This window comes from Salvelinus fontinalis, chromosome 7 (assembly GCF_029448725.1).
Source record: "Salvelinus fontinalis isolate EN_2023a chromosome 7, ASM2944872v1, whole genome shotgun sequence".
In the NCBI taxonomy this organism is placed as follows: Eukaryota; Metazoa; Chordata; class Actinopteri; order Salmoniformes; family Salmonidae; genus Salvelinus; species Salvelinus fontinalis.
This window is the reverse complement of record NC_074671.1, coordinates 12,404,907-12,431,682: the sequence shown is the minus strand read 5'-3', so window position 1 is coordinate 12,431,682 and position 26,776 is coordinate 12,404,907. Positions and strand designations below refer to the sequence as shown.

The 26,776-nt window shown below is 43.9% G+C and overlaps 2 protein-coding genes across 7 annotated transcripts in view; both read right to left on the bottom strand.

Annotated features, from left to right (window-relative positions):
* Nucleotides 1–376: 376 nt before the first annotated feature.
* On the bottom strand, nt 377–12,860 carry ropn1l (rhophilin associated tail protein 1-like). Of its 2 annotated transcripts, none has more exons than XM_055928269.1 (6): nt 12,220–12,854; nt 11,848–11,980; nt 11,558–11,681; nt 11,261–11,422; nt 10,845–11,020; nt 377–782 (listed from the first exon to the last, which is right to left on the bottom strand). In XM_055928269.1, exons 2-6 carry the CDS (start codon nt 11,976–11,978, stop codon nt 719–721), a joined length of 657 nt encoding a protein of 218 aa, XP_055784244.1. In that variant the 5' UTR covers nt 11,979–11,980; nt 12,220–12,854; the 3' UTR covers nt 377–718. The 2 variants fall into 2 exon arrangements, with proteins under 2 accessions (XP_055784244.1, XP_055784245.1); XM_055928270.1 differs by lacking the exon at nt 377–782 and adding an exon at nt 9,085–10,069 and having other exon boundaries at nt 12,220–12,860.
* A 7,327-nt stretch (nt 12,861–20,187) lies between these two features.
* Nucleotides 20,188–26,776, bottom strand: part of LOC129858986 (nucleoporin p58/p45-like) — a 31,936-nt gene continuing 25,347 nt past the window's right edge. The window contains exons 11-13 of one of the 5 annotated variants that reach the window (XM_055928265.1): nt 23,477–23,560; nt 22,669–22,764; nt 20,188–22,304 (exon numbers count right to left, since the gene is read on the bottom strand). In XM_055928265.1, coding sequence (XP_055784240.1) covers nt 22,135–22,304; nt 22,669–22,764; nt 23,477–23,560 — 350 coding nt within the window. In that variant the 3' untranslated portion in view covers nt 20,188–22,134. The other 4 variants (XM_055928264.1, XM_055928266.1, XM_055928268.1 and 1 more) reach the window with 4 other exon arrangements.

Sequence of the window (26,776 nt, the reverse complement as noted above, 5' to 3'; positions counted from 1 at the left end):
AGAGAGAGAGAGAGAGAGGTGGGCAGAGAGAGAGAGAGAGAGAGAGAGAGAGAGGTGGGCAGAGAGAGAGAGAGGGGTAGTCAGAGAGAGAGAGAGGTGGGTGGAGAGGTGGAGAGAGAGAGAGAGGTGGGTGGAGAGAGATGGAAAGAGAGAGAGAGGTGGGTGGAAAGAGAGATGGAAAGAGTGCATGGTAAATGGCATTAATTAAATAGTATTTATTTAGCCTTCCAGAGTAGCAATTAACAGATTCTAATCACAGAGCAACGCCCTTCATTAACACAAGATGTTTGTATGTGTGCGTACGCATGCATGTGTGTCTGACTGTGTGTGTGTGTGTGTGTGTGTACATACCATTTATTAAAAGACAGCCTAGAAATACTATAAAACAACTTTATTCAGTCCCAAGTGGATTGAGAATGCCCGGAACCAAAGTACAAGTAAATAAATAGTCCATAAGAGTGGACATGGATACAGATACACACATACTGTCATATCACAGTACAGTATTATAGACATGCAATAGACAGACACGTATTTGAATGAGGCTTCCTGTCCTGGGTCCTAGTCACTGCAGTCTGTTGGTCCACAATACAGAAAGCATTATAATTCAGGACAGGGAAAATGGGATTTTACTTTTGGGGGTATAACTCATCCATTCTAATGCTGTTGGACTGGAGGATGATGACAAAAAAGCAGGAATGACTGGTTGCAGGAAAAATCACATTTCAGGAAAAATCACATCCCTGAAGTTAGCTGTCTGCACCATCCCTCCTTGGCATTCCCTAGAGGATGAGAGAGAGAAAGAGGGGAGAGGACTTTAAAACATGAAAATAGTTGCAATAGAGGAGAGGGACCTTGCTGTATTGTTAGCTGGGACCTACCCCGACAGCATGTTGCCAGTGGACAAAAGGTGTTTCCCTCATCTTTCCCTCTCGTCCATCTCCCTTCCGGTCCAGCTCTGTCCACTTGTTCTCTCTCTTTCTTTCTCTTCCTCCCTTCACACTATTCTGTGATAGCGTCACCTCCCTAGAGATGTAGTTTCCCAGAGCCAGGCTGCAGTAGAGGCTGCTGTTGTGCAACAAATTCTTCTCTGGGACCACAGCCTCTACACATAGAGACTGGCACTACGGTCTATGTAGCCTTGTGCACAAGCGTCAGTCCTAAGCTACCTAAAGATGATGAAGAGACTAGCACAGCCTAGAAGGGAGAAGTGGGTTACCAGTCCATCTGAAAAGAGGGATTCTGATGTGTCGTGACTTGTGTCCTGGCTAGGTCGCTCCACATTCACACAGCATGGCCCCCTCATGTTTTAGAGCTGTACCTATCCAGAATCAGCTGAATACACAGTACTGCCGGTTAGAACCTATAATACTGTGAATACACAGTACTGCTGGTTAGGACCTATAACACTGTGTATTCACAGTACTGCTGGTTAGGACCTATAACACTGTGTATTCACAGTACTGTTGGTTAGGACCTATAACACTGTGTATTCACAGTACTGTTGGTTAGGACCTATAACACTGTGTATTCACAGTACTGCTGGTTAGGACCTATAACACTGTGTATTCACAGTACTGCTGGTTAGGACCTATAACACTGTGTATTCACAGTACTGCTGGTTAGGACCTATAACACTGTGTATTCACAGTACTGCTGGTTAGGACCTATAATACCGTGTATTCACAGTACTGTTGGTTAGGACCTATAACACTGTGTATTCGCAGTACTGTTGGTTAGGACCTATAACACTGTGTATTCACAGTACTGCTGGTTAGGACCTATAACACTGTGTATTCACAGTACTGCTGGTTAGGACCTATAACACTGTGTATTCACAGTACTGCTGGTTAGGACCTATAACACTGTGAATACACAGTACTGCTGGATAGGACCTATAACACTGTGTATTCACAGTACTGCTGGTTAGGACCTATAACACTGTGAATACACAGTACTGCTGGATAGGACCTATAACACTGTGTACTATGGTTACATCCCTTCATTTGGAAAGATAAAGAGGAAAACCCTACTCCACTAAGCTTTGTCTTACCTGTGCTAGTGTGTGTGTGCTTGTAAACGTGTTCTCGGATGGTGTGTGTTTGTAATTGTTCCCTGTCACAGGTTTGTGTGTGTATGTGTGTGCATGTACAGTGGCAAGAAAAAGTATGTGAACCCTTTGGAATTACCTGGATTTTTGAATAAATTGTTCATCAAATTTGATCTGATCTTCATCTAAGTCAAAACAATAGACAAACAGTCTGCTTAAACTAATAACACAAACAATTATACATTTTCATGTCTTCATTGAACACACCGTGTAAACATTCACAGTGGAGGGTGAAAAAGTATGTGAATCCTTGGATTTAATAACTGGTTGACCCTCCTTTGGCAGCAATAAACTCAACCAAACGTTTTCTGTAGTTGTGGATCAGACCTGCACAACAGTCAGGAGGAATTGTGGACCATTCCTCTTTACAAAACTGTTTCAGTTCAGCAATATTCTTGGGATGTCTGGTGTGAACTGCTCTCTTGAGGTCATGCCACAGCATCTCAATCGGGTTGAGGTCAGGACTCTGAATGGCCACTCCAGAAGGCATATTTTCTTCTGTTGAAGCCATTCTGTTGTTGATTTACTTCTGTGTTTTGGGTCGTTGTCTTGTTGCATCACCAACTTCTGTTGAGCTTCAATTGACGGACAGATAGCCTAACATTCTCCTGCAAAATGCCTTGATCAATGGAAAAATGAATTCCCAAGTTGATGATAGCAAGCTGTCCAGGCCCTGAGGCGGCAAAGCAGCCCCAAACCATGATGCTCCCTCCACCATACTTTACAGTGGGGATGGGGTTTTGATGTTGGTGTGCTGTGCCTTTTTTTCTTCACACATAGTGTTGTGTGTTCCATCCAAACACCACAACTTTAGTTTAATCTGTCTACAGAATATTTAGCCAGTAGCGCTATGGAACATCCAGGTGCTCTTTTGTGAACTTCAGACGTGCAGCAATGGTTTTTTTTAACAGCAGTGGCTTCTTCCGTGGTGTCCTCCCATGAACACCATTCTTGTTTAGTGTTTTACGTATCGTAGACTCGTTAGCAGAGATGTTAGCATGTTCCAGAGATTTCTGTAAGTCTTTAGCTGACACTAGGATTCTTTTTAACCTCATTGTGCATTCTGCGCTGTGCTCTTGCAGTCGTCAGGACGGCCACTCCTAGGGAGAGGAGCAACAGTGCTGAACGTTCTCCATTTATAGTCAATTTGTCTGACCGTGGACTGATGAACATCAGATACTTTTGTAACCCGTTCCAGCTTTATGCAAGTCAGCAAGTCAACAAACAATAATCTTAGGTCTTCTGAGATCTCCTTTGTTCGAGGCATGGTTCGCATCAGGCAATGCTTCCTGTGAATAGCAAATGTACATTTTGTGAGTGTTTTTTATAGGGCAAGGCTGCTCTATCCAACGTCTCCAATCTCAGCTCATTGATTGGACTCCAGGTCAGCTGACTCCTGACTCTAATTAGCTTTTGGAGAAGTCATTAGATGAGGGGTTCACACACTTTTTTCCAACCTACACTAAGAATGTTTAAATGATGTATTCAATATGGACAAACAAAACACAATAATGTGTGTGTTATTAGTTTAAGCAGACTGTGTTCATCTATTGTTGTGACTAAGATGAAGATCAGATGACATTTTCTGACTAATTTATGTAGAAATCCAGGTAATTCCAAATGGTTCACATACTTTTTCTTGCCAATGTATGTATGTATGTATGTATGTATGTATGTATGTATGTATGCATGTATGTACAGTCGTATGAAAAAGTTTGGGCACCCCTCTGAGGCTGCATAATAATTTACTCTGTCGTCACAGAAAATGATCACAGTGGCATGCCATTCATTTTCTAATAAAAGCTGAGTACTGGGGTATTGTCCAGACAAAGATTTTTAGTGTAGAAATATTAAGTTGTATGAAATTAAATCAGATGTGAAAAATAGGCTATGCAGAAATGTGGGCACCCTTGTCATTCTGTTGATTTGAATACCTGTAACTACTTAGCACTGATTAATTGGAACACACAATTGGTTTGGTGAGCTCATTAAGCCTTGAACTTCATAGACAAGTGCATCCAATCATGAGAAAAGGTATTTAAGGTGGCCAATTGCAAGTTGTTGTTCTCTTTGACTCTCCTCTGAAGAGTGGCAACATGGGGGCCTCAAAACAACTCTCAACTGACCTGAAAACAAAGATTGTTCAACATTATGGTTTAGAGGAAGGCTACAAAAAGCTATCGCAGAGATTTAAGCTGTCAGTGTCCACTGTGAGGAACATAGTGAGGAAATGGAAGACCACAGGCACAGTTATTGTTAAGGCCAGAAGTGGCAGGCCAAGTAAAATATCGGAGAGGCAAAGGCGAAGGATGGTGAGAACGGTCAAAAACAGCCCACAGACCACCTCCAAAGACCTACAACATCATCTTGCTGCAGATGGTGTCACTGTGCATCGTTCAATAATTCAGCGCACTTTGCACAAGGAGAAGCTGTATGGGAGAGTGATGCGGAAGAAGCCTTTTCTGTACACACGCCACAAACAGAGTTGCTTGAGGTATGCAAACGCACATTTGGACAAGCCAGCTTCATTTTGGAATAAGGTGCTGTGGACTGATGAAACAAAGATTGAGTTATTTGGTCATAACAAGGGACGTTATGCATGGCAGCAAAAGAACACAGCGTTCCAAGAAAAACACTTGCTACCCACAGTAAACATTTGGTGGGGGTTCCATCATGCTGTGTGGCCAGTGCTGGTACTGGGAATCTTGTTAAAGTTGAGGGTCGCATGGATTCCACTCAATATCAGCAGATTCTTGGGAATAATGTTGAAGAATCAGTCACAAAGTTGAAGTTACGCCGGCGCTGGATATTTCAACAAGACAACGACCCAAAACACTGCTCAAAATCTACCCGGGCATTTATGCAGAGGAACAAGTACAATGTTCTGGAATGGCCATCCCAGTCCCCAGACCTGAATATCATTGAGAATCTGTGGGATGATTTGAAGCAGGCTGTCCATGCTCGGCAACCATCAAACCTAACTGAACTGGAGATGTTTTGTAAGGAGGAATGGTCCAAAATACCTTCATCCAGAATCCAGACACTCATTAGAGGCTATGGGAAGCGTCTAGAGGCTGTTATTTTAGCAAAAGGAGGTTCTACTAAATATTGATGTGATTTTTCTTTTGGGGTGCCCAAATTTATGCACCTGTCTAATTTTGTTTTGATGCACATTTTCTGTTAATCCAATAAACCTCATTTCACTACTGAAATATTACTGTGTCCATCAGTTATTTGATAGATCAAAATGAAATTGCTGATCCAAACACCCAATTATTTATAAATGGAAATCATGGAAATTGTCAGGGGTGCCCAAACTTTTTCATACGACTGTATGTGTGTGTATTCTGTCAGAGTTGCAGTGGGTGTGTTAGGGATTTAGTGATTTCCTCTCAGTGAGTTGGCTGCTGTTCAGGTTTGGCATCATGCTGCAGTCTGTCTCAGCAGCCAGCCATTACCTCACTGAGGTGAGAGTGCTCCCCATCAGTGAGTGAACCTTTGGCATCATGACGTGATATGTCTTTGCTCCTAGCAGAACTCGGCGAGGGGAAGTGAACTTCTGTGCTCGCATACTGCCTAAAGACATTTGCCGTATCAACAACATACCCAGAAATCTGCCATTCATTTTCACGTTTGTGCTGAGGAGATCTTAGTCGCACAATTTTCCATCTAACTAAGATGTTTGGTGCAGTATTTCTCAATGAAAAGCAGTCTCTCGTCTCTCGTTTAATGACAACAAAGACTTCATTGAAGAATCCCTACTGTTGACCAATCACTGACGAAGGGGCGTAGACTTCAGGTACTGAACGTCGGCTTGCCTCGAGAAAAAATGGTGTGCTCGAACACCCGCAAAGAAATAACTGCCAAACACAGCCGAACTCCAAAACAAATAAAAACATTACAAAATGTCATAATCTTAACCAATAGGGGTGACATTTACCAAGCTCTTTTCTGCTCCTTCACTCATTATTGTCAAGAGCCAATCAGATCAATTAGTACTTTACCTAAAAGAGCCAGCAACCAATTAAATCACAGAATTACCAAACCAATCACTGCAAGGACCAAATCAGATTACAGAGTTCATCAAGCGCTGCCAGGAGAAATTCAGATCATAGGCTTATTAATCAGTGCTGCCAATAACCAATCGGATGACAGGGTGTTGTGAGGTAAGGGAGTTCATTACATTAGCATCAGGGACATGCTAGCCAGGAAACTAGATTAGCCCAATGATACCCTGGCACAGATTCAAGAAACACTTTGTCTGGCACGAACACCCCACTGTAAAATCTACATTGATCATCTTTCTAGTATGAAGCAGCCTAACTACAGTTTCCAGACAGGCAGATAAAAAGCGTCATCCTCAAACATGGGCACATTCTCCAGAGTCACCCCTTGCTCAAAGACTTTGCGTCCAACCCTCCCCTGATATGCTCTAGGAGGGGTTGTAATATCAGAGACCGTGTCGTGCACAGTGTGCTCCTCAATCCTTCACCCTCTACGTGGCTCCCAGGTCCCTTAATGGTTTCTACTGCTGCGGTCATTGTTCCAACTCAAGTGACACAAAAGTATTCTATCACCCACGTTCGGTTAAAGAATACAAGATAAAATACATCATAAATTGTAGTACAACACGTTGTTTACACGCCCAAGTGGGCTTGTTTACATTGGTCAGACGAAACACGCGCTCAAATTAAGAATAGCTGAACACAAAACGGCTACCTGCACAAAAACTATGGACTATGCGAATGCACGGCACGCTAATCGCATGGCTCAGCCTCTACCTTCAAATTCTGGGGAGTTGAGAAAGTTTCTTTCCTCCAGAGGAGGCAATATAGTGAGCAAATTGTTAGAGAAAGGCACTTTGGATGGACTGCTCAGATTGTGTCGAGACAAAGGGTCTGAATGAACAGCTCCCTTCCTGATCTTTCTGTCTTTTGTTTTTCAAGTGGAATGTATGTCTACGGCTCTTGACTGATGATCATACTCCTTTGAATAACCTGTGTAGTTGCTGCTACTACTACTGACATCTATAATTGACATGACGAATAGAACACTCCCCAGCTGATGAAGGCGAGGCATGCCTAAACGTATTGGTTGTTTCTCTGGTCAATAAATATCAGATTTACCCAGCAACAGAGTGCTTTTTCCTTTATTCTCCTGAAAAGTCACCTGGGTTAAGGAATGATAGTCATCAGTTGAAGTATCCTGGGTTAAGGATTGATAGTCATCAGTTGAAGTATCCTGAGGTAAGGAATGATAGTCATCAGTTGAAGTATCCTGGGTTAAGGAATGATAGTCATCAGTTGAAGTATCCTGGGTTAAGGAATGATAGTCATCAGTTGAAGTATCCTGGGTTAAGGAATGATAGTCATCAGTTGAAGTATCCTGAGGTAAGGAATGATAGTCACCAGTTGAAGTATCCTGGGGTAAGGAATGATAGTCACCAGTTGAAGTATCCTGGGGTAAGGAATGATAGTCACCAGTTGAAGTATCCTGGGGTAAGGAATGATAGTCACCAGTTGAAGTATCCTGAGGTAAGGAATGATAGTATTCAGTTGAAGTATCCTGGGGTAAGGAATGATAGTCACCAGTTGAAGTATCCTGGGGTAAGGAATGATAGTCACCAGTTGAAGTATCCTGGGGTAAGGAATGATAGTCACCAGTTGAAGTATCCTGGGGTAAGGAATGATAGTCACCAGTTGAAGTATCCTGGGGTAAGGAATGATAGTCACCAGTTGAAGTATCCTGGGGTAAGGAATGATAGTCATCAGTTGAAGTATCCTGGGGTAAGGAATGATAGGCATCAGTTGAAGGATCCTGGGGTAAGGAATGATAATCATCAGTTGAAGGATCCTGGGGTAAGGAATGATAGTCACCAGTTGAAGGATCCTGGGGTAAGGAATGATAGTCATCAGTTGAAGGATCCTGGGGTAAGGAATGATAGTCATCAGTTGAAGGATCCTGGGGTAAGGAATGATAGTCATCAGTTGAAGTATCCTGGGGTAAGGAATGATAGTCACCAGTTGAAGGATCCTGGGGTAAGGAATGATAGTCATCAGTTGAAGGATCCTGGGGTAAGGAATGATAGTCACCAGTTGAAGGATCCTGGGGTAAGGAATGATAGTCACCAGTTGAAGGATCCTGGGGTAAGGAATGATAGTCACCAGTTGAAGGATCCTGGGGTAAGGAATGATAGTCACCAGTTGAAGGATCCTGGGGTAAGGAATGATAGTCACCAATTGAAGGATCCTGGGGTAAGGAATGTTTTTTCGAGCAACTGATGTCCCCTTTTTATTTCAGTTGGGCTGAAGGGCTTTTTATTTCAGTTGGGCTGAAGGGCTTTTGGGTAAACCTTTATTACATTGTTCTAACTACAGTTCCCTCAGTAATTATTGGGACAGTGAATCATTTTTTCTTCTTTTGGCTCTATACTTCAACACTTTGGAAATCAAGCATGACTACGGGCTTAAAGTACAGATTGTCCACTTCAATTTGAGGGTATTTTCATCCATATCGGGTTAACCGTTTAGAAATTACACCACTTTTTGTACACACCCCCCCCCCCCCCCCCCCCCATTTTACGGGAGCAAAAGTATTGGGACAAATTAACTTATATGTATATTAAAGTAGTAAAAAGTATTTGGTCCTATATTCATAGCACACAATGACTACTACATCAAGCTTGTGACTCTACACATTTGTTGGATGTATTTTCTGTTTGTTTTTTGATTATGTTATGAACGGTAAATCATGTATTGTGTCATTTTGGGGTCACTTTTATAAAAGCACAAATATCATACCCCCAAAACGTCACCATTACAATAACAGGGTAGGTTAGCATTTATATGTACTTTAATAAACATCAAGTGAATTTGTCCCAATACTTTTCCTCCCCTAAAACAGTCGGACTATGTACAAAAAGTGCTGTAATTTCTAAACAGTTAACCTGATATGAATACCCTCAAATTAAAGTTGACAGTCTGCACTTTAACCTCAAAGTCATTGTTTGATTTCAAATCCAAACTGTCGGAGTATAGAGCCAACTGAAGAATGCTTCACTGTCCCAGTAATTACGGAGGGCACTGTACATCATCCACTACATGAGTAATGAGAGTTACATACATTGTCCAACTGAGATGTAGTAATACTTCCTCATCATACATGATGACTGTATGGGAAAGAGAGTCAAATTAGTCTGGTTTGATTCTTGTGTTCCACCAATGTACTGATGTGTTCTCTGGCTTTCACTAGCACAGACGGGCAATAGACTGTGTCTTACAGCATGTCTTACTGGGTACTAGTCTACTAGTGTCAGCAAGGCCCCAGAGCATCTTTTCAGAGCTGTCTCTTTCACTAGCCTTATCACTGTTGTACTGCTGAGAGGACCACTACCTCTATTTCACAAGAACTAGCCGGCAGGCAGACAGACAGACAGACAGGCAGGCAGACAGACAGACAGACACCCTCTCACTGGCTAAATGAATATGCCACGTTGAAAAAGAATGCAACAGGCACTTCATTGACAAGGCATGAGCATGACAAATGAACTATCGACTAACCTGTCAGGGCAGGAGTGGTTCTCATTGGTTCCAGTGATACTAACCTACATTCACACGCAGTACAGTACACCTTCCATGTTATATCACAGCAACTCTCCGTCCCATATAACAATAAGATATGAACCAAACTCAACTGCCTGGGAAATAATTCAAGCAACTGGGTATCACTACTGTACAGACCTGAGCTTTAACAGGAAAACATCAACTGATCGTGATTCCATGGGGATTTAGAGAAGAATATTTATTTGTAGAATAAGTAGTAAAGCTAATTCCTTCCTGCTACTCTCAGTTTCTTCCTGCTCTTTCCTGTCCTTTTCGTCTCTCCCTCAATCTCTCCTATTATCTAAATTTTTTGCGGCTGTAGAAGTTGGCCAGCTGAATCATCCCATTCTGCTTGGTGCTGTAAACCACAAGAAACACACAAAGTAAATCAGAGAGGTAGAAAGAGAGAGAAGTAGAGAGATAATGTGTAAGAGAGATAAAAGGTAGAGAAAAGGAGATGTAGAGAGAAAGATAGAGAGAGGTAGAAAGAGATAATGTGTAAGAGAGATAAAGGTAGAGAAAAGGAGATGTAGAGAGAAAGATAGAGAGAGGTAGAAAGAGATAATGTGTAAGAGAGGTAAAGGTAGAGAAAAGGAGATGTAGAGAGAAAAAGGTAGAGAGGTAGAGGTAAAGGTAGAGGTAGAGAGAGAGGTAGAGGAAGAGAGAAAGGTAGAGCGAGGTAGAGTAAGAGAGAAAGGTAGAGCGAAGTAGAGGAAGAGAGAAAGGTAGAGTGAGGTAGAGCCAGGTAGAGGAAGAGAGAAAGGTAGAGCGAGGTAGAGGAAGAGAGAAAGGTAGAGCGAAGTAGAGGAAGAGAGAAAGGTAGAGTGAGGTAGAGCCAGGTAGAGGAAGAGAGAAAGGTAGAGCGAGGTAGAGGAAGAGAGAAAGGTAGAGCGAGGTAGAGGTATAGAGGTAGATCTGCAGTTTCTCTTGTTATGTCTGTCACTGACAGTCACTCAATTAGCCCATGTCAGCCAACATGCCCAGGCGCCCTGACCTCCAGGGTGCCCCCATTGATTTTGTTAGTGATTCTCACTCAGATATCATATTAACATTGCATAGGTCATGGCAAAATGTGTAGAATTGCAGGAAATGAGTGAGTGTAGATAGAGAGTGTAGGGTAGTGTACCACTCACACAGACTCCTGCAGGCTGCTTAGGAAGCTGTCTATCTGGTCCTGGGGGATCTCTCCATCCAGTTGTGCCAGGTAAGTGTACAGCCCTACGAATGTATCAAAGGGGATCCTCGCCGCTCCACCCTCCTCATTCTCAGTCAGGATCTCACACGCATACTTCAGGGCACTGATGATGGTCTGAACACACACACACACACACACACACACACACACACACACACACACACACACACACACACACACACACACACACACACACACACACACACACACACACACACACACACACACACACACACTTCAGAAAAGCCTGGGCCATCAAGACAGTGCAATACTGCCATCATGTGGTATTTGCTAGCACGACACCACAGTTTCTCTCTGAAGACTGACAGACAGATATCGGAGCCAGGGACTCACCCCTCCCAGAGCGCTGCAGCCCAGGGCGAAGAACTGCATCCAGTGGATATTGTCGTTGAAGTTCCCCAGTGCCAGCAGAGTGTCCAGCTGCTCTGAGGGCAGACACAGACCCTTCCACTTCTGCTGCAGCTCCTCCTTACTGATCGTCTCCTTAGGGGCCAGCTACATTCACAGGGACAGATAGGGAGAAAGAGGCAGGAGAGGTCTTTTTTTTTTATTTTTTTTTACAACAACAATAGAAGCCAGCGACATACAGGGAGAGAAAGAGAGGTATCTTAACATCCTACCATAGAGTACCTGTTTGTGTAGGACCTTCAGCAGGCCTGGTGTCAATCCGGTATCAGTCTTCTGTGTGGCAACGGGCATCTCCAGCCTATCTTTGGCTGGCAGAGTGTCTCCTTTGGACAGGGCAGAGAAGTACCTGATAGAACAACAAGCATTTAAATGAAACAACAAGTGTACTTTACCCTGGCCATTATCTATGCTCAGCAACTGGGTAGTTACAAGGCCACTGTCCTACCATCTGAACCATAAAAGCTGGGCTATTAGTTGTACAGTCACATCCAGGGAGGCTAGGCTGTACTTACGCTGCAGACCACTGTAGTATATCATGGGGTTGGGTTCTGATTGCAGCTTTGGTGAACTGTTTGAGAATGTCTGGTAGTTCAGGGGGGATGTTGATTTGCTGTTCACAGTACATAGTATCTGGAGGAGGCATTGCTGGGAAATAAAGTGGATATGAAATGTTATTCGTAGTTTTCAAGATGTGATAATCAATCTAACATTAGTATAAACTATAGCGAATGAATGTGCCTATCATTACAGAAGACAATATTGTAACAGACAAGCTAACGTTAGCTAGCCGAACCACACGAATGAGATGACAGCCTTAACGTTCAGCAGACATAAGATGGCTGACAAAGTCGTATAATCAATTTACTTACTACAAAAACTCTTACCTGAATACTAATCGAATATCTGTCTTGTTGATAAAAAAACAAAACAAGTAAGAGAGTTAATTTGCTAAAATTATAGAAAAAGTTGATTTGGTTTAGAGATCGGCCAACTTCATTTTCAATCCACAGCAACTTAACGTTTGCAGTCAACGTCACATAGCAACAGCAACCCTCGATGATTGGACCAGAAAGAAGTCATGACTTTGCCGCAAAATATTTGTTCCGCCACCAGGTGGCGGGGTGGACAAAGGCAAACAGCAAGGCGTCGCTTGATACGTGCTTGTTCGTAAATCTGGAGTGCGCTCAGAGCGTTCGTAAAGTCAGAGTTTTGTCAGATTGTCCGTTCGTAAAGTCAGAGTTTTGTCAGATTGTCCGTTCGTAAATTCAGAGCGGACACTGGACGCTCTGGCCGAGTAGGGTTGATCGGAGCGTTCTGACCTTACAACCGCAGTCAAGCACCCAAGCTAACGTTGGCTAGCTTGCAAGCTAAATCCAAACGCAAATGAAAAAACACCTCACTCTGACCATTTCACCCCCCCTAGCAGAGCTGGTTAGGCTGTTTTCATGTTATCTAGAGCGACTGTGCTGCTGGCAACAATTTAATTACGCTTTTTTTTTTTGCTGACGTTTACTGACACCGGCCATATTCATCAGTTATGGCACACTCAGACGAGAGTGCTCTGAAATCGGAGTAGATAGCCAAGGTGAATTTACGAACGCACCCTTGGTCAAATCAAATTGTATTTGTCACATGCTTCAACAGGTGTAGACGGTCAAACGTTTACTTACGGGTCCTTTTCCAAACAATGCAGATTTAAAGATAAATATCATAAAATATAAATAGTGACACGAGGAACAAATACTCGAATAACAATAACGAGTAAAAGTAACATGGCTATATACAGGGGTAGGAGTAAAGTGACTACACAACAGGATAGATAAGACAATAGCTGCAGCAGTGTATGTGGTGAGCGTGAAAGTGTGTTACGTCAGTATGCATGTTTGTGCATTTTGTGTGTTGGGGTTTCAGTGTGTGCGATTTGTGGGAAGAGTCCAAAAAGTCAATGCAGGTATTTTTTAGTAATCATGTTAAGCAGTCTTATATATACACTTAGCCGGAGGAAGAAGGGAGGGGTCGTGCAGATGTTGATCGGGTCCACTAATACAGGACTAGTGAAGGTCCAGTACAGTTCATCTAATAATACTCGTGGAATATAAAAATACTTGCTTGATACCTTTTCCAGTTTCTTGAAATACTTTGTGAAAACTAAAATGGTTTAGGAATTCCTTTTCCATTTTATTAGACACTCTTATCCAGAGCAACTTACAGTACTGAGTGCATATATTTTCAATATGGTCCCCAGTGGGAATCCAACCCACAACCCTAGCAACTAAGCCACATCATCACAAACCACATTGTTTTAATTCGTGGTGATGGAAAATCTACAGGTACAAACCTAGATGACCAGCGTACATTGAGTGGTTTGTAAGGATGGTAAATTAATACTGCACAAAAAGTAATTGTTTTCTATGTTATTTGATCAAGAAAAATATTTAATTTGATGTGGATGTTTTGTGTCTTTGACCATAACTTTGCACCTTATAATGTAAATGTTTGAGGACAGGGTTGTGTTCTTTCTGGATTCCATTAGAATGACATCACAGAGAAAGAGACAGGGTTGTGTTCTTTCTGGATTCCATTAGAATGACATCACAGAGAAAGAGACAGGATTGTGTTCTTTCTGGATTCCATCAGAATGACATCACAGAGAAAGAGACAGGGCAACAACTCTTACAATTCCAACTATTCAATCCTCCAAGATTCTGTTCTTAACTATACAACTATCTTTTCAGGCTAAGTGGGGAGTGTTGATTGACACAAGTTTACTGGAGAACTGAGACGAAGTAGAGACTCTGGACAGGGTGGATATTCGTATGATAAAAAGCAGTTTTATTCAGAGGTAAAGATATCTGATACAAACATGCATGGACTCGTTCATTCAGCTCGTAATGAACCTGCAGACAGAGCCCAGATAACAGAAATACATAGTCATTTTATACAGGACAGAAAGTAGGTTGAGTCTGGTAGATCTGGTTTTCTGGTTGGTCCTGATCAGGTTGTTGTCTTCTCAGATTGGTCCGGATGAGCTGGGCGTCATCCTTCTGAGTCTTGTATCAAAAGTTCTTTGTTACCAAATGTTCAGCTAAAATAGGAGATTAGGTGTGTGCGCAGATGTTCTTATTTAATCGGTGTTTATGAAAGGTTTATGTCAGCCCTCTGTCCTCGGTTATGTGTGTGTCTCATTATCTCGTGGGATGCAGACCCAAGCACTCTTGCTCAAGGCCTTCCCTGCCTTATCAGTGTTTATGAATGTTCTGTGTCAGCCATCTGTCTCTGGTGTGTGTGTGTCTCAGTTTCTGCTTGTGAGAAACCCTGTTTTTTAGAAAGAAGTTAGTTATAACAATGTAATAGCAATATGCTTGTGTTATTACAATGGTATTTCTTACAGGAGACAGATATTTTGGTTGTTGCCTGCGCTACAGAAGTCTATATCGGTCTGCTAATACTAGTAAAGGCCAAGTGCACTACTTTCATCATTTCTTATGTATATATTTAATTCAGATTTTTCAGGGGCGTTGTTGCAGTACACTCAACACCCCTACTTCCCTCGGCTATGGCCTTATGGCAGAAGCTGTTCAGGGTCCTGTTGGTTCCAGGTGCATTGGTATTGCTTGCCATGCGGTAGCAGAGAGAAGTCTATGGCTTAGGTGGCTGGAGTCAGAATTTTTTGGGCCTTCTGACACCGCCTGGAAGGAAGGGAGCTTGGCCCCAGTAATGTACTGTGCCGTACTCACCACCCTCTGTAGCGCCTTGTAGCCAGGTGCCTTGCAGTTGCTGTACCAAGCCATGATGCAGCCAGTCAAGATGCTATTAAATTGTGCAGCAATAGAACTTTGAGGTTCTGAGGGCCCATGCCAAATCTTTTCAGCCCTCTGTAGGGGAAGAGGCGCTGTCGTGCCCTCTTCACGACTGTGTTGGTGTGTGTGAACCTGGTTAATTCCTTAGTGATGTGGACACCAAGGAATTTGAAGATCTCGACATGCTCCACCACAGCCCCATGCATGTGTATGGGGTTGTGCTCACCCCTCCATTTCCTGTTGTCCACAATCAGCTCCTTTGGTCTTGCTGACGTTGAGGGAGAGGTTGTTGTTCTGGCAGAGTCTGACCTCCCTATAGGCTGCCTCATCATCCTTGTGACTTCCCTTCCCTAAACCCTAACCAGACATTTATAACTAAACCTTCTTCCTTGTTTATAACTCATATATTCATAATTAACCATAAGTTCTTGTTCCATCTGTGCCCTAACCCTTAGCGTTTACATTTAAACATCAATGGGTTGAGGCAGGGGCGAAAATCTGAGATCAACCTTGGAGGGGACAATTACATTAAATTTTCTCAAGAGCAATTCCTGAGGGGGACACCAAAAGTAGTGCTGTAACACATAGCATACGTTGTTAAATGTATATTGAGGAACCATAATTCCTACAACTGGATAATTGATAGGTACAGTAGTTAACTGAAGGGTTTTCCCAACTTGTTCAAATGTTTAAATCATTATAATTCTACTACTAATAATAGTTATAGCAGTGCTCCTTACCAGTCCAGTATGTATGCAGGTATTCGTACTTACAACCAGCAATATCAAGAAAGGTCAGTAGGTGACAATGGTACTGTACACTGTATGGGTGTAGTTTTCATAAATACAATGAACATGGTGTGATCACATCTAAAAGAATCTCCATTGAGAACCATCACAAAGTTGGTCTCCGTATTGAATTGACCTTTTCATTTGACTTTTTCTGATACATTTATATAGTCATTAAATATGTCCACCTGGCCTGAGTCTATTACAATATCTTTGCAAGAACAAAAAGCTTAAAATAAGTACAGTTCTAAAAGCAAAATAACTACTTAAATGAAAAACCCAAATAAATCAACCAAAATATCCTTCAGTCAGTGTCTCAACTCTTCAAACAGCAGCTATGGACAAGTATGTCGCACAAAGTATGCAATTTTAAATAAAATAACATGAAATAAATCATTTGTAAGTGTACTGAAAACTACTAAAGAAAAGAACAACTATCAATTACACCATGGGTTCTCAAACAGGGCTCCATGGACTAATTGCAAGGAGTCCGTGAAATAAAAAAGTGTAATGAATGTAGTCAGTACCACAAGGTTTCCAGTAAGTTTACATATAATATAGAGGGGGTGGAGGTCCCTGAGGACCGCTCAAAACCTTGCCTGCCTTGCCTCAAAATATACAGGGGTTCCAGTACCCCAAAAAGGTTGAGAACCACTGCTATACACACTACTGAACAAAAGAACCGAGCATATGTTTGCGGGTTTCCTCAACAACACATCAGTTGTCACTTTCGCAATGCCCTTGCCTGTTGTCTCCGACACCCTGTATAGCCCAATAAACTCCTTGTGAGGGACAAGGTCATGGTCAACATAACGCAGACAGACATTCTCCTGTTCAGCACCAGAGACATCTTGAGTACCATCAACAATTAATGAAAATTGTACAATCGGAAGAGACCTAATCTCAGCAGCAATGCCTCGAATGACTATTGGCCATGATGTTCAGAATTTCATTCTATGCTTTGGGGCCTGTGTACATTGTGGTACGCTCTGTTAACCACTTCAGTAAAATGGGATCATCCTCTTCTGCCCTAAGTTTCAAAATCTGGTATAAATTCCCACTGTCATCCGTGTGGCCTCTAAAGGCTTGTCCCTGTCTTACTACATGCCGCACCGAACTAACAATTTTCATCAAGCAATGCCTTGCGTCATCCTGCTGTTTACCCCACGCGCTGGACATAACTGGACACTGATTGGATTTAGCTGGTGTGCTGTTACAATTACAAAGTGGCGGTGGGTTTGGCAATTTTGATGTGCTGTGAATTTTTCAATACCTTTTCTCCAGTTCCTAAATCTTGCACTAATGAAGGCAGCATCAGCTCTTTGGCCAAAAGATGGCTGGCTTGAAAACCCTTGGCTACAGTGAAAACACAACACTCCTTTTATTGATGGATTATAATGTAGCCAGGGGAAATCGCGAAACCATCTCTCTTGAAACGTCAACACTCTGTTGGCAAGAGTTTGCGGTTCTATAAATTGTGGGTGTGGCTGATATGGTTTTGTGCCATCACTGTGGTAACTGGACAATGCTGTGCCACTGTCCCCTATACTGGTGCTGCTGGCAACAAGGGTGACACTTGGTCCTGCCTTGGCTGTGACACTGTCCTCTGAAGTCTCTCTCCCTGGCTCTTTCCCTTTCACCACCCTAACTGACTCAGTCTGTCTCCTAGAAAATAAATAAGGTGTTTGCCGTACTCCTAACTACCGGTACCCAAAACTACACAATTAATCACAACAGCAATACCATTGCCGTAAACAAATCTTAGTTTAGTCACCAGTTTAAGTTGAGAGTGGGGGTATCCATGGCATTTTCCAATTATGTCCCTATTTTACAAGTCAAAAAAATTGAGAACCTTTCATAATGTTGCCAAACAAAGACTCAACAAACTTACCTGAGACTCCCTGTCTGCCAATCTGTCCCCAACTCTGCTGTCTGTGTGCCATCTGTTGCCTGCTCTGCCTAATGACATCATTGTGAAACATTGCCATTAGCATTTCACTTCTTTCTTATGAACATTTTATCAACTAGTCTTTGAGATATTAGGATACTAGAGTTCTTACTATGCGTTTTGGTGTACTGACAAATACTCTGATGTCCGTCTTCTTACTTTTTTCTGCCATTTTTCTACCTGGCTGGCTGGCTGGCCTAGCTGCACACACACACATTTACACAACACATGCTGCAACCTTTTGTAATTTAAATAGTTTGTTTCATATTGGCTGGCTTCCAACAATAGCTGAATTTGTAAAGCTAGCGAGCACCAATTCCGTTTCTGTGTGTTTGCTATAATCTTTGCTACCTGGTTAAATAAAGGTGAAATAAAATAAAATAAAAAAAGTTCACTAGCGACAATTTATCTTTTGCAACGAGACCATTATATATATTTAAGACAATGGTAGAAGAGAGTGTAGTTCTGTTCTGTTCAGTTTGGACTTCAGTTTATTGCTAACCTTATCACAGGGACGTCGAAGCACTACAGCTGCATGCTGATCTTGGAATAAACTGACGATAGCAAAGATTCCATCTTTGACGACGCCACATAAATGGAATAGGTACTAGCTAGCTTGATAGTTAATGTTTGCTTTAGTTTGCGCGCTAGCTCTGCAAATTCCCCTAGTGTGTGAACCCTGCCAACATAAAAATAAATAAATAACATTGCTATGGACCTGCTATGGATTGATTGGATTAACCTCACGTCAGTTACGTACATGTCCCTTTCGGACAGTAGATACGAACTCTCTATTACCTTGCCAGCTAAAGAACTGGCAGTGGATCAAACCATTGTGAGGCAAAGGGCGGGGGGGTCGCAATCTTTTGAAATTTAAATGCGCTATTAAGTGTCTATAATCAGCACAAGTGCTTTCATTGCGTATTATTAATATTATTGAAATTACATAGTTATGTTTACAGTGATATATTGGGGGGGACAAATCATATTTTTCCCAAGATGGGGGGGTCGTGTCCCCCCCGTCCCCCCTGGGATTTCCGCCTATGGGTTGAGGTCAGAGTTAGATGTCCCAAGAATCCCATTTAGACTTTTCCGTTTATACATGGACAGGCTGTCTGCTCAGAAGAGAAATACTTCAACAATAACACAGTCATACCAAAGCAAAGAATCAGCAACATAACTTTTATTATTAAACTGCTGTTGGAAAATACAAGTTGGCCTTTATCACCTCAGATGAAAAGAATAGCTAATGGCATCACTATTTGGTAACAGAGAATCAGACTAGACAACTGGAAAACAGACAGCAATAGGATCATCCTCCACCCACCAAACAACAAGACCGTGATCTACTGACTGACTGACTCTCACACACCAGTTCCGGTACAGAGGTTATTTCCAATTATGGTTATGATCAATCCCTTTCAGGTTCTAACTTGTATGAAGGGCTGTGAGGGACATTCAGCATGGCCAAGTTCTCTCCCTTGCACACGCACACACTCTCTTTCGCTCTCTCAAACACACACAGCGTATAAAAAAACCCCCCAGCAATCATGATGAAACAATAATAAGGTTTAAAAATTAAACACAGGTAATGAAACTTCTCCAAATGTGCTGATAAGTTTGAACTGTTAGTTGAAACTAGTTACTAGCTAGTTATGCCTCCCTCTCTCCTGCTCCTACCCCACTCCTCCCTCCATCCTGGTCCTACCCCCCCTCCTCCCTCCATCCTGGTCCTACTACCCCCCTCCTCCCTCCTTCCTCTCTCCCTACCTCCTGCTCCTACCTTCCCTCCTCCCTCCCTCCTGCTCCTACTACCTCCCTCCATCCTGCTCCTCCTACCTCCCTCCATCCCGCTCCTACCCCCCCTCCTCCCTGCTCCTACCCCCCATCCCTCCTTCCATCCTGCTCCTACTACCTCCCATCCTGCTCCTACTACCTCCCATCCTGCTCCTACTACCTCCCATCCTCCCTCCTGCTCCTACTACCTCCCCTCCTCCCTCCTGCTCCTACTACCTCCCTCCATCCTGCTCCTACTACCTCCCCTCCTCCCTCCTTCTCCTACTACCTCCCTCCATCCTGCTCCTACTACCTCCCCTCCTCCCTCCTGCTCCTACTACCTCCCCTCCTCCATCCTGCTCCTACTACCTCCCCTCCTCCCTACATCCTGTCCCTACCCACCCCCCTCCTCCCTGCATCCTGCTCCCCCCCCCATCCAGCTCCTTCCCACCCATCCTGCTCCTTCCCACCCATCCTGCTCCTTCCCACCCATCCTGCTCCTTCCCACCCATCCTGCTCCTTCCCACCCATCCTGCTCCTTCCCACCCATCCTGCTCCTTCTACCCATCCTGCTCCTTCTACCCATCCTGCTCCTTCCACCCATCCTGCTCCTTCCACCCATCCTGCTCCTTCCACCCATCCTGCTCCTTCCACCCATCCTGCTCCTTCCACCCATCCTGCTCCTTCCACCCATCCTGCTCCTTCTACCCATCCTGCTCCTTCCCACCCATCCTTCTCCTTTCCACCCATCCTGCTCCTCCTACCCATCCTGCTCCTCCTACCCATCCTGCTCCTTTCCACCCATCCTGCTCCTTCTACCCATCCTGCTCCTTCTACCCATCCTGCTCCTTCTACCCATCCTGCTCCTTCTACCCATCCTGCTCCTTCTACCCATCCTGCTCCTTCCACCCATCCTGCTCCTTCCACCCATCCTGCTCCTTTCCACCCATCCTGCTCCTTTCCACCCATCCTGCTCCTTTCCACCCATCCTGCTCCTTTCCACCCATCCTGCTCCTTCTACCCATCCTGCTCCTTCTACCCATCCTGCTCCTTCTACCCATCCTGCTCCTTCTACCCATCCTGCTCCTTCCACCCATCCTGCTCCTTCCACCCATCCTGCTCCTTCCACCCATCCTGCTCCTTCCACCCATCCTGCTCCTTCTACCCATCCTGCTCCTTCTACCCATCCTGCTCCTTCCCACCCATCCTTCTCCTTTCCACCCATCCTGCTCCTCCTACCCATCCTGCTCCTTCTACCCATCCTGCTCCTTTCCACCCATCCTGCTCCTTCTACCCATCCTGCTCCTTCTACCCATCCTGCTCCTTCCACCCATCCTGCTCCTTTCCACCCATCCTGCTCCTTTCCACCCATCCTGCTCCTTTCCACCCATCCTGCTCCTTTCCACCCATCCTGCTCCTTTCCACCCATCCTGCTCCTTCTACCCATCCTGCTCCTTCTACCCATCCTGCTCCTTCTACCCATCCTGCTCCTTCCACCCATCCTGCTCCTTCCACCCATCCTGCTCCTTCTACCCATCCTGCTCCTTCTACCCATCCTGCTCCTTCCCACCCATCCTTCTCCTTTCCACCCATCCTGCTCCTCCTACCCATCCTGCTCCTTCTACCCATCCTGCTCCTTTCCACCCATCCTGCTCCTTCTACCCATCCTGCTCCTTCTACCCATCCTGCTCCTTCCACCCATCCTGCTCCTTTCCACCCATCCTGCTCCTTTCCACCCATCCTGCTCCTTTCCACCCATCCTGCTCCTTTCCACCCATCCTGCTCCTTCTACCCATCCTGCTCCTTCTACCCATCCTGCTCCTTCTACCCATCCTGCTCCTTCTACCCATCCTGCTCCTTCCCACCCATCCTTCTCCTTTCCACCCATCCTGCTCCTCCTACCCATCCTGCTCCTTCTACCCATCCTGCTCCTTCTACCCAGCCTGCTCCTTTCCACCCATCCTGCTCCTTCTAACCATCCTGCTCCTTCTACCCATCCTGCTCCTTCTACCCATCCTGCTCCTTCCACCCATCCTGCTCCTTCCACCCATCCTGCTCCTTTCCACCCATCCTGCTCCTTTCCACCCATCCTGCTCCTTTCCACCCATCCTGCTCCTTTCCACCCATCCTGCTCCTTCTACCCATCCTGCTCCTTCTACCCATCCTGCTCCTTCTACCCATCCTGCTCCTTCTACCCATCCTGCTCCTTCTACCCATCCTTCATGACAGATATAAAAATAGAGATCTGGGACAGACTGTTACCCCCGTCTCCACCTCCCATGGACAGCTCTAGAAGTCACCCTTAGGCACAGATCTAAAATAAACCTACCCTCCCCAAATCCATCTAAAATGGACTGCGACCCATTTAACCCATTATACAAACGCGGACAGTTCTGGAAGTCATAAGAGCTAGGATCAGCTTTCCTTCCCCAAATCCTAACTGTTACCCCACTGTTCCCTTTGCCCCTCAGAGCATCGGTGGAGAGACTATCTCTTGCCTCTCTTGTTTCCCACCGGGGGCTTCTTGAGCTGTAGCAGTGGACCTCCTGTGCCGAAGCCCGTGGCGGTAGGGTTGGACACGCCAAACGTCAGGCCGGCAGACGCGTTGAGCCCGGGGTTACTGAAGTTAAACCCCGAACTACTGCTGCTACCAAAACCTGGAGGGAGGAGAAGAGAAAGAACATGAGTTATCCATATTTAGTATGCTCACAGAGTGTCTGCTGAGACATGAGTTATCCATATTTAGTATGCTCACAAGGTGTCTGCTGAGACATGAGTTATCCATATTTAGTATGCTCACAAGGTGTCTGCTGAGACATGAGTTATCCATATTTAGTATGCTCACAAGGTGTCTGCTGAGACATGAGTTATCCATATTTAGTATGCTCACAAGGTGTCTGCTGAGACATGAGTTATCCATATTTAGTATGCTCACAAGGTGTCTGCTGAGACATGAGTTATACATATTTAGTATGCTCACAAGGTGTCTGCTGAGACATGAGGTGAGGAGTGTGTGTGTACCTGCGCTCAGGCTCCCTCCCGAGGCCTTGCTGGCGGAGGAGAAACCAAATGAGCCCCCCGTCGCAACCCCCCCGAAACCTGGACCCCCACCAAATACTGCAGGAGAGAGGGAGCCAAGCTTTAGTAAGACATTCACTAACTATGCTGCTACGACATAAATATATATGAGAGAGAGCGACAGAGAAAGAGACAGAGAGACAAAGAGAGAGAGACAGTTCATGGACACACACGCTATGCTAACTATGCTGCTATGACAAGACGGAGAGAGCTTAACTTCATAGACACGGGTGCGGACACACATACACAAACTGCAAGGGCGTGTGAGGAAAAGAGGGAGTTAAGCCTCCGTAATGGCTCACTGACAAACAGGGTATACTGACGAGTACACCAATGAGGAAAGAGTAGCTGGTTTCCAAACAGGGTATACTAACGAGTAGACCAATGAGGAAAGAGCAGCTGGTATCCAATGAAGAGAGTAAAGCATAGAGACACACACCATACCCCAGCTACAGGCAGACTGTTGTTTCAGCCCTAGATAGTGAAGAGCTTAAAAACTCAGATACATTCCCTAATACTGCCACCTGTCTCACACAAGAGGGGGAGGAAGAGAGGATGAGGAACAAAGGGGAAGGAACAGAGGGTGAGGAACAGAGGGTAAGGAACAGAAGAAGTTAGAGATAAAAATAAAGACATCAAGAGATTGAGATCAAGAGATAAAGAGTGAGAAAGAGGGGGATAGTAAAAAGTAGGAGGAAGAGAGGTGGATGGATGGGGATGAGACAGACTAATGTAAAAAGACAGGTACTACCTCCAAGGCCTGATGAGCCCGTGCTAGAGCCCACTCCTGAGGCAAAGGGGTTTCCCAAGCCAGACCCCAGGGGCGCCTGTCTCCCTGAGACAGACAGAGAGAACATAGCTTACTCCTCTGGACTACAGTCTGTTACCGAAGTCAAGTTCCCCCCTCTCCTCTGCAACGTTCAGTGGTGGTATAGACTGTGTGTGAGTCCAAGAGTGTGAACAGAGTAACATCTCAGGACCCTGTGGATCAGTGGTTCTATATTACATATTACATACAGTAGTCTTCTCAGACTCCCCTCCCAACACTAACCTTATGGCCACATCGAAGTTGTTCCCCTTGATATACCTAATGACTACTGATAGGCTGCTTTTTAGTGATAATGGAACTATGAGACCGTGGATTGATTTTCACAGATCAAATGGTAAAATGGCAATTCCACAGTAACGGAGTGATGCTGAGACTCAGATTTTTCTAAATGGATTTCAAACAAAAAACAATGATTGCAAAGTTAGACAAACCATACAACTCTATGCACAAGGACGATTTAACAGTTTCCACTAAACATTTCACAAAAACGCATTGACAGTGCATTCGGAAAGTATTCAGACCCCTTCCCTTTTCTCATATTGTTACAGCCTCATTCTAAAATGGATTCAATAAGGTTTTTCTCCCCTCAATCTACACACATTACCCCATAATGACAAAGCAAAAACAGGTTAACATTTTTGCAAATGTATTTAAAATTAAAATAAAGAAAAAAAACTAATTTACATAAGTATTCAGACCCTTTGCTACGAGACTCAAAACTGAGATTATTTGGAATGATTTGGAAAAGCACACATACCTGTCTATATAAAGGTCCCACAGTGCATGTCTGAGCAAAAACCAAGCCATGAAGTCAAAGGAATTGTCTATAGAGCTCCGAGACAGGATTGTGTCGAGGCACAGATCTGGGGAAGGGTACCAAACATTTCTGCAGCATTGAAGGTCCCCAATTAAACAGTGGCCTCAATAATTTTTTAAATGGAAGAAGTTTGGAACCACCAAGACTTCTTAGAGCTGGCCGCCCGGCCAAACTGAGCAATCGTGGGAGAAGGGCCTTGGTCAGGGAGGTGACCAAGAACTCGATGGTCACTCTGACAGAGCTCCATAGTTCCTCTGTGGAGATGGGAGAACCTTCCAGAAAGACAACCATCTCTGCAGCACTCCACCAATCAGGCCTGTATGGTAGAGTGGCCAGAGGGAAGTCACTCTTCAGTAAAAGGCACATGACAGCCCACTTGAAACAAGATTCTCTGGTCTGATAAAATCAAGATTGAACTCTTTGGCCTAAATACAAACTGTCAAATCTGGAAGAAACCTGGCACCATCCCTATGGTGAAGCATTGTGGTGGCAGCATCATGCTTTGGGGATGTTTTTCAGCGGCAGGGACAGGGAGACTAGTCAGAATCGAGGCAAAGATGAACGGAGAAAAGTACTGAGAGATCCTTGATGAAAACCTCCTCCAGAACGCTCAGAACCTATGACTGGGGTGAAGGTTCACCTTCCAACAGGACAATGACCCACACAGACAAGAGAATGCAGGGGTGGCGTCGGGACATGTCCTTGAGTGGCCCAGCCAGAGCCCGGATTTGAACCCGATCAAACATCTCTGGAGAGACCTGAAAATAGCTGTGCAGCGACGCTCCCCATTCAACCCGACAGAGCTTGAGAGGATCTGCAGAGCATAAATGGGAGATACTAAGTACAACGTACTGAGTCAATGGTCTGAATATTTATGTAAATGTGATATTTCAGTTTTGTATTTTTTTAAATAAAATTTGCAAACATTTTTATTTAAATCTATTTTTTCTTTGTCATTATGGGGTATTGTGTATAGATTAATGAGGGGGAAAAACAATTTAATACATTTTAGAATAAGGCTGTAACGTAACAAAATGTGGAAAAAGTCAAGGGGTCTGAATACTTTCCGAATGCCCTGTCCTTGAAGAACAGTGTAGATGGTGGAAGTTGTTAAATCGTCCTTGTGCATAGAGTTGTATGGTTTGTTTAACTTTGCAGTCATTGGTTTTTGTTTTCTGAAAAATCAGAGTCTCAGCATCACTCTTCCATTGGAATTGCCCTAAAGTAGATGTTGGTGTGATAGAAACATGGCAGCTAGGACCTTCACTCAATCTCAGGGCACCAGTCTTGTTTCTTTTTAGCGGTTCTCAAATTGGATTTTAGAGTTGCAGCCTCCGCTATAGTATTAGTTAATTCTCTTAAATCCAATTGGATTTCTAAAATGAGTGATTTACCAGTCAAAAAGAAACAAAGACAAGGTCGCTCCTTTAAAAACGGATTTATTGTCAAATGAAAGCAATTCCACTTACATAAAAAGAGACAAACAGTTAGGACACAACCGATTGTTAATTCCTAGCTGCTATGGTTGTATTTGATACGTTCTCCAAAACGGTTCAAGATTCCAAGAGTGAAGGAACTAGTATGTGCCAGGAAAAAATGCAGCACAAACAATTATTAATATATGTCAAGTTTCAAAAGGCACACAATATTATTTAGTGTCAGACATATGCATCAACAACAACAAGCATTGGTTTTATATATAAATATAAACTGGGTGGTTCGTGCACTGAATGCTGATTGGCTGACAGCAGTGGTGTATCAGACCATATACCACGGGTATGACAAAACAGCTATTTTTACTGCTCTAATTACATTGGTAACCAGTTTATAATAGCAATAAGACACCTCAGGGGTTTGTGGTAAATGGCCAATATACCACGGCTAAGGGCTGTTTCCATGCACTCCAGGTTGCGTCGTGTTTAAGAACAGCCCTTAGTCGTGGTACATTGGACATATACCACAAACCCCCTCGGGCCTTATTGCATGCGCATACATATACAATTCCTCACATTTAATCCTAGTAAAAATTCCCTGTCTTAAGTCAGTTAGGATCACAACTTTATTTTAAGAATGTGAAATGTCAGAATAATAGTAGAGAATGATTTATTTCAGCCTTTATATCTTTCTTCACGTTCCCAGTGGGTCAGAAGTTTACATGTACTCAATTAGTATTTGGTAGCATTGCCTTTAAATTGTTTAACTTGGGTCAAACATTTAGGTAGCCTTCCACAAGCATCCCACAATAAGTTGGGTGAATTATTGGCCCATTCCTCCTGACAGAGCTGGTGAGGTCAGGTTTGTAGGCCTCCTTTCTCACACACTTTTTCAGTTCTGCCCACAATTTTTGTGATGGCCACTCCAATACCTTGACTTTGTTGTCCTTAATCCATTTTGCCACAACTTTG

Excerpts from the sequence above, each read along its gene's own strand:
- ropn1l (XM_055928269.1), bottom strand. The coding sequence starts at position 11,978 with ATGCCTCCTCCAGATACTATGTACTGTGAACAGCAAATCAACATCCCC. Across the intron at positions 11,423-11,557 it reads TGAAGGTCCTACACAAACAG|CTGGCCCCTAAGGAGACGAT; the intron begins GTACTCTATGGT and ends CTGTGAATGTAG. Across the intron at positions 11,021-11,260 it reads GCTGCAGCGCTCTGGGAGGG|ACCATCATCAGTGCCCTGAA; the intron begins GTGAGTCCCTGG and ends GTGTGTGTTCAG.